The sequence below is a fragment of the Oncorhynchus mykiss genome, chromosome 21 (assembly GCF_013265735.2).
Source record: "Oncorhynchus mykiss isolate Arlee chromosome 21, USDA_OmykA_1.1, whole genome shotgun sequence".
In the NCBI taxonomy this organism is placed as follows: domain Eukaryota; kingdom Metazoa; phylum Chordata; class Actinopteri; order Salmoniformes; family Salmonidae; genus Oncorhynchus; species Oncorhynchus mykiss.
In genome coordinates this window covers 5716735-5730617 of record NC_048585.1, presented here as the reverse complement: position 1 = coordinate 5730617, position 13883 = coordinate 5716735, and the positions used below count along the sequence as shown (strand labels likewise).

Below are 13883 nucleotides of genomic sequence, written 5' to 3'. Positions count from 1 at the left end.
AAAAGAAAAGGGAGCTACAGTACATACAACCTTAAATGGTTCTTCGCCTGTCCCCCAATAGGAGAAGCCTTTTGAAGAACCCTTTTAGGGAGCACTCTGTCGGGTTTCCATGTAGAAACATTTCCCCCCCGAGAGGGTTCTACGTGGTTCTCCTGTGGGAGACAGTGGAAGAACCCTTTTAGGTAGCACTCTGTGGGGTTTCCACGTAGAAACATTTCCCCCCCCGAGAGGGTTCTACATGGTTCTCCTGTGGGAGACAACGGAAGAACCCTTTTAGGTAGCACTCTGTCGGGTTTCCATGTAGAAACATTTCCCCCCCGAGAGGGTTCTACGTGGTTCTCCTGTGGGAGACAGTGGAAGAACCCTTTTAGGTAGCACTCTGTCGGGTTTCCATGTAGAAACATTTCCCCCCCGAGAGGGTTCTACGTGGTTCTCCTGTGGGAGACAGTGGAAGAATCCTTTTAGGTAGCACTCGGTCGGGTTTCCACGTAGAAACATTTCCCCCCCGAGAGGGTTCTACGTGGTTCTCCTGTGGGAGACAGTGGAAGAACCTGTTGGAACCCTTTTTTCTAAAGAGTGTACTTCTGACCAGGGCCCATAGTGGACTGATTACAGTGAAGCTGGTAGTGTTCGGACCAGCTCAAAGACTGGAACAAGATGTCACTTCCTGTCTGACATACCTGCTTATCTTGCTGATACTCCTCTGATATAACGCATGGAGGGAGGGAGGGAGGGAGGGAGGGAGGGAGGGAGGGAGGGAGGGAGGGAGGGAGGGGAGGAAACAGGTTGGCTCTGGCACAAACTAAGTCTGGTGCATTCCAGGAAGGAGAGAGAGAACGACTGGAAACACGGGAGAGGAAGTGAGAGAGAGAATTTATCTAGATGTTTTTTTTTTCTCTTTCCAAGAAGTGTCGTTCTATGAAGTGGATCCTGTACATCAGAACAGACACTACGTCCTGTTCCTGTTTCAGCTCCGCCTCGTTGTTACAGCCTCCCAAATGGAACCCTAGTCCACTATGGGGCCCTGGTCTAAAGTAGTTCACTACCCCTATGGACCCTGGTCTAAAGTAGTTCACTACCCCTATGGACCCTGGTCTAAAGTAGTTCACTACCCCTATGGGCCCCTGGTCTAAAGTAGTGCACTACCCCTATGGACCCTGGTCTAAAGTAGTGCACTACCCCTATGGACCCTGGTCTAAAGTAGTTCACTACCCCTATCGGGCCCTGGTCTAAAGTAGTTCACTACCCCTATGGACCCTGGTCTAAAGTAGTGCACTACCCCTATGGACCCTGGTCTAAAGTAGTGCACTACCCCTATGGACCCTGGTCTAAAGTAGTGCACTACCCCTATGGACCCTGGTCTAAAGTAGTGCACTAAGTAGAGAATAGGGTGCTGTTTGGAATGCTAACAGACAGACACTGTGGCTGTTGTTATTCTTCTAGAAACAGGATGTGGCAGAGCTTGTAACTGGCATCCAAGAGCCGCTTGGAAAGAAGTAGGGAATTGACCGTTGCCCTACTTGGCTTTGAGTGGAAAGGCTGTCTGTCCCTGTCTCTGTTCCTGTCTCTGTTTGTCTGTCTCTGTCTGTCCCTGTCTCTGTCTGTCCCTGTCCCTGTCTCTGTGTCTGTCCCTGTCTCTGTCTGTCCCTGTCTCTGTCCCTGTCTCTGTCTCTCTGTCCCTGTGTCTGTCTCTGTCAGTCTCTGTATCTGTCTCTGTGTCTGTCTGTCTGTCTGTCCCTGTCTCTGTCCCTGTCTCTGTCCCTGTCTCTGCCTCTGTGTCTGTCTCTGTGTCTGTCTGTCTCTGTGTCTGTCTGTCTGTCTGTCTGTCTGTCTGTCTGTCTGTCTGTCTGTCCCTGTCTCTGTCTCTGTCCCTGTCTCTGTCCCTGTCTCTGTCTGTCCCTGTCTCTGTCCCTCTCTCTGTCTGTCTCTGTGTCTGTCTCTGTGTCTGTCTCTGTCTGTCTCGTCACTAATAATATTACATGGAACTTCTCAATTAAATTTCACTAGATAATAAACAAAAGTGAAATGAACAATCATAATGAACAGTAAACATTACTCTCCCTCTCTCTCTCATCTTCATGGAGGTCTGTGGCATTTACTAAATGATGCATTACGATCCACCCTCTAACTTCTCCATCCCCAACACTGTGTTCCATACCGTAGTGTCTATATCCTATCAGAATGTCCCCCTCTACCTAGAGCCACAAAAATCCTCTCTCCTTTACACCTTCTATTAGATACGTAGTTAAAGTGCTCCATTAGACCAGGTAGTGTTCTGTTAGACCGGGTAGTGTTCTATTAGAGTAGTGTTCTGTTAGACCAGGTAGTGTTCTGTTAGACCAGGTAGAGTTCTATTAGACCAGGTAGTGTTCTATTAGACCAGGTAGAGTTCTATTAGACCAGGTAGTGTTCTATTAGACCAGGTAGTGTTCTGTTAGACCAGGTAGTGTTCTATTAGACCAGGTAGTGTTCTGTTAGACCAGGTAGTGTTCCATTAGTCCAGGTAGTGTTCTATTAGAGTAGTGTTCTGTTAGACCGGGTAGTGTTCTATTAGACCAGTTAGTGTTCTGTTAGACCAGGTAGTGTTCTGTTAGACCAGGTAGTGTTCTGTTAGACCAGGTAGTGTTCTGTTAGACCAGGTAGTGTTCTATTAGACCAGGTAGTGTTCTGTTAGACCAGGTAGTGTTCTATTAGACCAGGTAGTGTTCTGTTAGACCGGGTAGTGTTCTGTTAGACCAGGTAGTGTTCTATTAGACCAGGTAGTGTTCTGTTAGACCAGGTAGTGTTCTATTAGTCCAGGTAGTGTTCTATTAGAGTAGTGTTCTGTTAGACCAGGTAGTGTTCTGTTAGACCAGGTAGTGTTCTGTTAGACCAGGTAGTGTTCTATTAGACCAGGTAGTGTTCTGTTAGACCAGGTAGTGTTCTATTAGACCAGGTAGTGTTCTGTTAGACCAGGTAGTGTTCTGTTAGACCAGGTAGTGTTCTATTAGACCAGGTAGTGTTCTGTTAGACCAGGTAGTGTTCTATTAGACCAGGTAGTGTTCTATTAGACCAGGTAGTGTTCTGTTAGACCAGGTAGTGTTCTGTTAGACCAGGTAGTGTTCTGTTAGACCGGGTAGTGTTCTGTTAGACCAGGTAGTGTTCTGTTAGACCAGGTAGTGTTCTATTAGACCAGGTAGAGTTCTGTTAGACCAGGTAGAGTTCTATTAGACCAGGTAGTGTTCTGTTAGACCAGGTAGTGTTCTGTTAGACCAGGTAGTGTTCTATTAGACCAGGTAGTGTTCTGTTAGACCAGGTAGTGTTCTATTAGACCAGGTAGTGTTCTGTTAGACCAGGTAGTGTTCTGTTAGACCAGGTAGTGTTCTATTAGAGCAGGTAGTGTTCTATTAGACCAGGTCTATTAGACCAGGTAGTGTTCTATTAGACCAGGTAGTGTTCTATTAGACCAGGTAGTGTTCTGTTAGACCAGGAAGAGTTCTATTAGACCAGGTAGTGTTCTATTAGACCAGGAAGAGTTCTATTAGACCAGGAAGAGTTCTATTAGACCAGGTAGTGTTCTGTTAGACCAGGTAGAGTTCTATTAGACCAGGTAGTGTTCTATTAGACCAGGTAGTGTTCTATTAGACCAGGTAGTGTTCTATTAGACCAGGTAGAGTTCTGTTAGACCAGGAAGAGTTATATTAGACCAGGTAGTGTTCTGTTAGACCAGGTAGTGTCCTATTAGACCAGGTAGTGTTCTATTAGACCAGGTAGTGTTCTATTAGACCAGGTAGTGTTCTATTAGACCAGGTAGTGTTCTATTAGACCAGGTAGTGTTCTATTAGACCAGGTAGTGTTCTATTAGACCAGGTAGTGTTCTATTAGACCAGGTAGTGTTCTGTTAGACCAGGTAGTGTTCTATTAGACCAGGTAGTGTTCTATTAGACCAGGTAGTGTTCTATTAGACCAGGTAGTGTTCTATTAGACCAGGTAGTGTTCTATTAGACCAGGTAGTGTTCTATTAGACCAGGTAGTGTTCTATTAGACCAGGTAGTGTTCTATTAGACCAGGTAGTGTTCTATTAGACCAGGTAGTGTTCTATTAGACCAGGTAGAGTTCTGTTAGACCAGGTAGTGTTCTGTTAGACCAGGTAGTGTTCTGGTAGACCAGGTAGTGTTCTATTAGACCAGGTAGTGTTCTGTTAGATCAGGTAGTGTTCTGTTAGACCAGGTAGTGTTCTATTAGACCAGGTAGTGTTCTATTAGACCAGGTAGTGTTCTGTTAGACCAGGTAGTGTTCTGTTAGACCAGGTAGTGTTCTATTAGACCAGGTAGTGTTCTATTAGACCAGGTAGTGTTCTATTAGACCAGGTAGTGTTCTATTAGACCAGGTAGTGTTCTATTAGACCAGGTAGAGTTCTGTTAGACCAGGTAGTGTTCTATTAGACCAGGTAGTGTTCTATTAGACCAGGTAGTGTTCTGGTAGACCAGGTAGAGTTCTGTTAGACCAGGTAGTCTTCTGGTAGACCAGGTAGTGTTCTATTAGACCAGGTAGTGTTCTATTAGACCAGGTAGAGTTCTATTAGACCAGGTAGAGTTCTATTAGACCAGGTAGTGTTCTATTAGACCAGGTAGTGTTCTATTAGACCAGGTAGTGTTCTATTAGACCAGGTAGTGTTCTGTTAGACCAGGTAGTGTTCTATTAGACCAGGTAGTGTTCTATTAGACCAGGTAGTGTTCTATTAGACCAGGTAGTGTTCTGTTAGACCAGGTAGTGTTCTATTAGACCAGGTAGTGTTCTATTAGACCAGGTAGTGTTCTATTAGACCAGGTAGTGTTCTATTAGACCAGGTAGTGTTCTGTTAGACCAGGTAGTGTTCTATTAGACCAGGTAGTGTTCTATTAGACCAGGTAGTGTTCTATTAGACCAGGTAGTGTTCTATTAGACCAGGTAGTGTTCTGTTAGACCAGGTAGTGTTCTATTAGACCAGGTAGTGTTCTGTTAGACCGGGTAGTGTTCTATTAGACCAGGTAGTGTACTGTTAGACCAGGTAGTGTTCTATTAGACCAGGTAGTGTTCTGTTAGACCAGGTAGTGTTCTATTAGACCAGGTAGTGTACTGTTAGACCAGGTAGTGTTCTATTAGACCAGGTAGTGTTCTGTTAGACCAGGTAGTGTTCCATTAGACCAGGTAGTGTTCTGTTAGACCAGGTAGTGTTCTATTAGACCAGGTAGTGTTCTGTTAGACCAGGTAGTGTTCTATTAGACCAGGTAGTGTTCTATTAGACCAGGTAGTGTACTGTTAGACCAGGTAGTGTTCTATTAGACCAGGTAGTGTTCTGTTAGACCAGGTAGTGTTCTATTAGACCAGGTAGTGTTCTATTAGACCAGGTAGTGTTCTATTAGACCAGGTAGTGTTCTATTAGACCAGGTAGTGTTCTATTAGACCAGGTAGTGTTCTGGTAGACCAGGTGGTGTTCTATTAGACCAGGTAGTGTTCTGGTAGACCAGGTAGAGTTCTATTAGACCAGGTAGTGTTCTATTAGACCAGGTAGTGTTCTATTAGACCAGGTAGTGTTCTATTAGACCAGGTAGTGTTCTATTAGACCAGGTAGTGTTCTATTAGACCAGGTAGAGTTCTATTAGACCAGGTAGTGTTCTATTAGACCAGGTAGTGTTCTATTAGACCAGGTAGTGTTCTATTAGACCAGGTAGTGTTCTGTTAGACCAGGTAGTGTTCTATTAGACCAGGTAGTGTTCTATTAGACCAGGTAGTGTTCTATTAGACCAGGTAGTGTTCTATTAGACCAGGTAGTGTTCTATTAGACCAGGTAGTGTTCTATTAGACCAGGTAGTGTTCTATTAGACCAGGTAGTGTTCTGTTAGACCAGGTAGTGTTCTATTAGACCAGGTAGTGTTCTATTAGACCAGGTAGTGTTCTATTAGACCAGGTAGTGTTCTATTAGACCAGGTAGTGTTCTATTAGACCAGGTAGTGTTCTGTTAGACCAGGTAGTGTTCTATTAGACCAGGTAGTGTTCTATTAGACCAGGTAGTGTTCTATTAGACCAGGTAGTGTTCTATTAGACCAGGTAGTGTTCTATTAGACCAGGTAGTGTTCTATTAGACCAGGTAGTGTTCTGTTAGACCAGGTAGTCTTTTACTTTACTTCGTTCCTAAAGCAAATGATGTACTTTTTACTCCATACGTTCCCCCTGACACCCAAAAGTACAGGACAGGAAACTGGTCTAATTCACACACTTATCAAGAGAACATCCCTGGTCATCCCTGCTGCCTCTTGTCTGGCGGACTCACTAAACACATGCTTCGTTTGTAAATGATGTCTGAGTGTTGTAGCGCACCCCTGGCTTTCTGTAAATAAATTTTAAAAATACTAGAGAATGTGGCTGTCTGCTTTGTTTTATGTAAGGAATTTGAAGATATTTATTCTCACACTGGTGTTCCTTAAGTCAAGTTGTGAAACGGCAGTGTGAAGTGCAGTAGAGATTGCATCATCTGTTGATCTGTTGGAGTGGGTCCAGGGTTTCTGGGATAATGGTGTTGATGTGAGTCATGACCAGCCTTTCAACGCACTTCATGGCTACAGATGTGAGTAGTCATTTAGGCAGGTTACCTTAGTGTTCTTGGGCACAGGGACTATGGTGGTCTGCTTGAAACATGTTGGTATTTCAGACTCGGACAAGGAGAGGTTGAAAATGTTATTGAACACTTGCCAGTTGGTCAACGCATGCTCTGAGTATACGTCCTGGTATTCCGTCTGGCCCTGCGGCCTTGTGAATGGTGATCTGTTTAAAGGTCTTACCCACATCGGCTGCGGAGAGCTTGATCACACAGTCTTCTGGAACAGCTGATGCTCTCATGCATGTTTCAGTGTTACTTGCCTCAAAGCGAGCATAGAAGTTATTTAGTTAGTCTGGTAGTCTTGTGTCACTGGGCAGCTCTCGGCTGTGCTTCCCTTTGTAGTCTGTAATGGTTTGCAAGCCCTGCCACACTCCGCCGAATGTCGGAGCCGGTGTAGTACAATTCGATCTTAGTCCTGTATTGATGCTTTGCCTGTTTGATGGTTCGTCGGAGGGCATAGCGGGATTTCTTATAAGCTTCCGTGTTAGAGTCCCGCTCCTTGAAAGCGGCAGCTCTACCCTTTAGCTCAGTGGAATGTTGCCTGTAATCCATGGCTTCTGGTTGGGGTATGTACGCACAGTCACTGTGGGGACGACGTCCTCGATGCACTTATTGATGAAGCCAGTGACAGATGTGGTGTACTCCTCAATGCCATCGGAGGAATCCCAGAACATGTTCCAGTCTGTGCTAGCAAAACAGTCCTGTAGTTTAGCATCTGCTTCATCTGACCACTTTTTTATAGACCGAGTCACTGGTGCTTCCTGCTTTAATTTTTGCTTGTAAGCAGGAATCAGGAGGATAGAATCGATCGATTTGCTGAAAGGAGGGAGAGGGAGAGCTTTGTATCTGTGTGTGGAGTAAAGGAGGTCTAGAGTTTTTTTTTTTTTCATTTAACATGCTGATAGAAATGAGGTAAAACTGATTTTAAGTTACCTCGAGACTTCCTTAGATATCGTGCACCAGCTGTTGTTTTCAAATACACATAGGCCACCTGTCTTACCAGAGGCTGCTGTTCCGTTGGTAGGATATACGTGCTCTCAGTTATTCAATTTATTTCCCAGCGATTGAACATTGGCTAACAGTACAGATGGCAAAAGGCAGATTAGCCACTCGTTGCCTGATCCTCACAATGCACCCCGATCTCTTTCCGCGAAACCTGTTTCTTTCTCCTGCGAATGACGGAGATGAGGGCCTGTTCGGGTGTTTGGAGTACATCCTTCCCGTCCGACTCATTAAAGAAAGATTATTTGTCCAATTTGAAGTGAGTAATCGCAGTTCTGATGTCCAGAAGCTCTGTTCGGGCATAAGAGACGATAGCGGCAACATTACGAACAAAATTAATTAAACAAACGATGCGAGAAAAACAAGCAAAATTAGCACAGTTGTTTAAGAGCCGATAAGACAACAGCCATCCTCTCCGACGCCATCTTTCTTTCATGGCATCATGTGTTTCATGTGTTTGATACCATTCCACTGACTCCGCTCCAGCTATTACCACGAGCCCCGTCCTCCCCATGTAAAGGTGCCTCCAACCTCCTGTGGTGCGTGTGTGTTCCGTGACGGCCCACAGTAACATAGTAACGGAGTAAACAACAGCATCAGCAGGTTTCTCTTCAGCATCGTTAGTGTTTAAACTCACACCATTAAAGATAGAGATCACAAAACCGTGACCCTGTGGCTACCTTCTGGTTGTATCCCAAATGACACCCTATTTCCATCACATCTAGTGCACTATACCGACACTACCCTCTCTGGCTGTCCTACTATACAGGGAACTGGGTGCCATTTTGGATGGACCCTGTGACCCAAACCAGAGATGACTATTCCTTTAAGTCCCAGTACACTCTGGTAAAAAGGTCAAACACTCTGTGGCGTTGTTCTATGGTACATGGAATCCAAAAGTGTTCTGGAACCCAAAAGGGTTCCAAAAGGGGTACTTTGACTATCATCAGGAGAACCCTTTGAAGATCCCTCTTGGGTTCCAGGTAAAATGCACTCTGTGGCAAGTGTTCTACACTACATGGAATCCAAAAAGGGTTCTTGAACTCAAAAAGGTTCCTTAACAGGTTCTCCTTCGAGGACAGCCAAAGAAACCCTTTCAAGGCTCGGACACACGCACCAATAGCATTTGTCTCCTGAGAGTACTTTGCACCTCTGAACAGAGTGCCGGCTATAATTTTACGAGCCGATTGCAAACCAATTTTACATGTAGAATTGTGAGAATATGTCGTCAGTCGGGCATCAACAGCGCGCTGAACGATCGGTAGATGAGCGGGAGATCCACATGCGGTGGTCAGTGTGCGACCCTTTACCGTAGGTCCTCTACCGTAGGTTCTTTACCGTAGGTCCTCTACCGTAGGTCCTTTATGTCCTTTACCGTAGGTCCTTTACCGTAGGTCCTTGATGTCCTTTACCGTAGGTTCTCTACCGTAGGTTCTTTACCGTAGGTCCTTGATGTCCTTTACCGTAGGTCCTCTACCGTAGGTTCTTTACCGTAGGTCCTCTACCGTAGGTCCTTTATGTCCTTTACCGTAGGTCCTTTAGGTCCTTTACCGTAGGTCCTTTACCGTAGGTCCTTGATGTCCTTTACCGTAGGTCCTTTACCGTAGGTTCTTTACCGTAGGTTCTTTATGTCCTTTACCGTAGGTCCTTTACCGTAGGTTCTTTATGTCCTTTACCGTAGGTCCTTTACCGTAGGTCCTTGATGTCCTTTACCGTAGGTTCTTTATGTCCTTTACCGTAGGTCCTTTACCGTAGGTCCTTTACCGTAGGTTCTTTACCGTAGGTCCTTTACAGAGGTCCTTTGCCGTAGGTCCTTTATGTCCTTTACCGTAGGTTCTTTACCGTAGGTTCTTTACCGTAGGTCCTTTGCCGTAGGTCCTTTACCGTAGGTTCTTTACCGTAGGTCCTTTACAGAGGTCCTTTGCCGTAGGTCCTTTATGTCCTTTACCGTAGGTCCTTTGCCGTAGGTCCTTTATGTCCTTTACCGTAGGTCCTTTACCGTAGGTTCTTTACCGTAGGTCCTTTACCGTAGGTCCTTTACCGTAGGTCCTTTACCGAGGTCCTCTACCGAGGTTCCTCTTTTTTTTCTAGAAGCAGATTTTAGCCTAAAAGGGAGGCTAGAGAATGAAGATAATTCGTATGACCTGTCTGAAGGTTGTCTGATATACACCCAGACCTGTCTGAAGGTTGTCTGATATACACCCAGACCTGTCTGAAGGTTGTCTGATATACACCCAGACCTGTCTGAAGGTTGTCTGATATACACCCAGACCTGTCTGAAGGTTGTCTGATATACACCCAGACCTGTCTGAAGGTTGTCTGATATACACCCAGACATGTCTGAAGGTTGTCTGATATACACCCAGACCTGTCTGAAGGTTGTCTGATATACACCCAGACCTGTCTGAAGGTTGTCTGATATACACCCACAACCCAACCAAGCAGTGCGGCTTGGTTGGGTTGTGTATCGGAGGACGCATGACTTTCAACCTTCGTCTCTCCCGAGCCCGTACGGGAGTTGTAGCGATGAGACAAGATAGTAGCTACTAACAATTGGACACCACGAAATTGGAGAGAAAAAGGGGTAAAAATGCAAAAAATAAATAAATAATAATAATAAAAATAATAAATAAATGCAGTTGAAATGTTTTACGTCACCACGGCGTCCTTCAGACTGGAGCTTCCTGCTGCTGTTGTTAAAGAACCTGCATGAATATTCAGTGGGAAATCGTATGAATATTCAGTGGGAAATGGCATCCTGTTTCCCCATTGGTCAACAAGGAGTGCACTATAAAGGGGATCAGGGTGCCATTTTGGAGGCGGAAGCCAGTGACTGAAAGATGAAGTCTGAATATCTGGATTCTAAAGGGGGGGGGGTGGGGGGGGGGGGGGGGCAAGCATCACGATCTAGGTATTAAATTAATTAATTTGTCTGACATTGTGACCTCTCTCCACAGCTGTGCCAACCGTTGTGTCTCTAAAGAAACTGTCAGATGTTGTAGAGAGATCCACTTGATGCTCTGGTCAGAAGTAGTGCACTACGTAGGGAATAGGGTGGAATCTGTGACACAACAGCTCTGGTCAGAAGTAGTGCACTACATAGGGAATAGGGTGGAATCTGTGACAACAGTTCTGGTCAGAAGTGGTGCACTATATAGGGAATAGGGTGGAATCTGTGACACGACAGCTCTGGTCAGAAGTAGTGCACTACATAGGGAATAGGGCTCTGGTCAGAAGTAGTGCACTACATAGGGAATAGGGTCCCATTTCAGTGTCTGCTTGTTATAATATGTGTATCCTATGGCTGCTTCTCACACTGCACCCTATTCCCTATATTGTGCACAACAAAAGTAATGCACTACATAGGGAATAGGGTCTATAGTAGCGCACTACATAGGGAATAGGGTCCTGGGGGTGTATCCTGTTAGTGTCGTTCCAGTTCCATCAGAATGGGGAACCAGCGTCTTTCAGATGTTCCTTTATGGCCAGTGTTGGAGTGCCTCGGTCCCGACCCCATCCGGTGTTGACGTTTACCATGTTACTATTAGACACACACACTTACACACACACACACACACACACACACACACATACATACACACACCGACCGCTGGCATCCAACACAGAGCTGGCACAGAACTCACCAGCTGTTCACAACCATCCCCACCCAGGGGGCATGGAATGTGTGTGTGTGTGTGTGTGTGTGTGTGTGTGTGTGTACACAGTACGCTTGGCTTACAGATACTTCCTGTCCAGTCCTGGTCTTACAGACACTTCCTGTCCAGCCCTGGTCTTACAGATACTTCCTGTCCAGTCCTGGTCTTACAGATACTTCCTGTCTAGCCAGAGTGAATTAAACAGGCATGTAATGATGTTCTCTTGAAATCATTGGTCCAGGATGAATTTTAACCCTCTTCTCTCTCTCTCTCTTTCCTCTTTGCAGCCAAAGCAGGTGGTCCAAAAGCCAACTCAGGTATGTGACATGAAGGATTCTCACTGGACACGCGCCTGGTTGAATCAGCGTTGTTTCCACGTCATTTCAATGAAATGACGTTGAACAAACGCGGAATAGACATTGAGTTGACATCTATGCCCAGTGGGTTGTATCCTAACACCCTGTCTGTCTGTCACACATCTGTCTGTCTGTCTGTCTGCCTGTCTGTCAGTGTCTGTCCACCCATCAGCACTGAGAACAGTTGTCCTCTAGTCATCACAGCTCTTGTCATGTATGCTGTTGCTTCCAATCCGTGTCTCACCTAGGCTACGTTCCAAATGGCACCCTTTTCCCCCATAGGAACCTGGTCTTAAGTAGTGCACTATAAAGGGAATAGGGTGCTATTTGGGATGCATTCCACCTGTACACAAGGACCTCTCAGTCTAGGCAACTAAACCTACACATACCGTGCATTTGGAAAAGTATTCCAGACCCCTTGACTTTTTCCACATTTTGTTACATTACAGCCGTATTCTAAAATGGATTAAATTCATGTTTTTCCTCATCAATCTACACACAATACCCCACAATGACATCACAATGCCCCATAATGACATCACAATACCCCATACTGACATCACAATACCCCATAATGACATCACAATACCCCATAATGATATCACAATACCCCACAATGACATCACAATGCCCCATACTGACATCACAATACCCCACAATGACATCACAATGCCCCATAATGACATCACAATACCCCATACTGACATCACACTACCCCATAATGATATCACAATACCCCATAATGATATCACAATACCCCATAATGACATCACAATACCCCATAATGACATCACACTACCCCATAATGATATCACAATACCCCATACTGACATCACACTACCCCATAATGATATCACAATACCCCATAATGATATCACAATACCCCATAATGACATCACAATACCCCATAATGACATCACACTACCCCATAATGATATCACAATACCCCATACTGACATCACACTACCCCATAATGATATCACAATACCCCATAATGATATCACAATACCCCATAATGACATCACAATACCCCATAATGACATCACACTACCCCATAATGACATCACAATACCCCATACTGACATCACACTACCCCATAATGATATCACAATACCCCATAATGATATCACAATACCCCATAATGACATCACAATACCCCATAATGACATCACACTACCCCATAATGATATCACAATACCCCATAATGACATCACACTACCCCATAATGATATCACAATACCCCATAATGACATCACAATACCCCATAATGATATCACAATACCCCATAATGACATCACAATACCCCATAATGATATCACAATACCCCATACTGACATCACAATACCCCATACTGACATCACAATACCCCATAATGATATCACAATACCCCATAATGACATCACAATGCCCCATAATGATATCACAATGCCCCATAATGACATCACAATGCCCCATAATGACATCACAATGCCCCATAATGATATCACAATGCCCCATAATGACATCACAATGCCCCATAATGATATATCACATTGTCCCATAATGATATCACAATACCCCATAATGATATCACAATGCCCCATAATGACATCACAATGCCCCATAATGACATCACAATGCCCCATAATGATATCACAATTCCCCATAATGACATCACAATGCCCCATAATGATATCACAATGCCCCATAATGACATCACAATGCCCTATAATGATATCACAATGCCCCATAATGATATCACAATACCCCATAATGATATCACAATGCCCCATAATGACATCACAATGCCCATAATGACATCACAATGCCCCATAATGATATATCACATTGTCCCATAATGATATCACAATACCCCATAATGATATCACAATGCCCCATAATGACATCACAATGCCCCCTAATGACATCACAATGCCCTATAATGATATCACAATGCCCCATAATGATATCACAATACCCCATAATGATATCACAATGCCCCATAATGACATCACAATGCCCATAATGACATCACAATGCCCCATAATGATATCACAATTCCTCATAATGACATCACAATGCCCCATAATGATATCACAATGCCCCATAATGACGAAGTCAAAAAACAGGTTTTTAGAAAGCAAATGTACATAAAAAATAATAAATAGAAATACCTTATTTACAGAAGTTTTCAGACCCTTTTCTACGAGACTGGAAATTGAGCTCAGGTGCATCCTGTTTCCATTGATCATCCTTCAGATGTTTCTATAA

At 44.4% G+C, this 13883-nt stretch overlaps 1 protein-coding gene across 1 annotated transcript in view; it reads left to right on the top strand.

Annotated features, from left to right (window-relative positions):
* LOC118942841 (high mobility group protein HMGI-C-like) overlaps nt 1–13883 on the top strand; it is a 134346-nt gene that overhangs the window by 91673 nt on the left and 28790 nt on the right. Inside the window, exon 4 of the mRNA XM_036956686.1 lies at nt 11565–11594. Within this exon, the coding sequence (XP_036812581.1) occupies nt 11565–11594 (30 nt within the window). The remainder of the gene's footprint in view (nt 1–11564; nt 11595–13883) is intronic.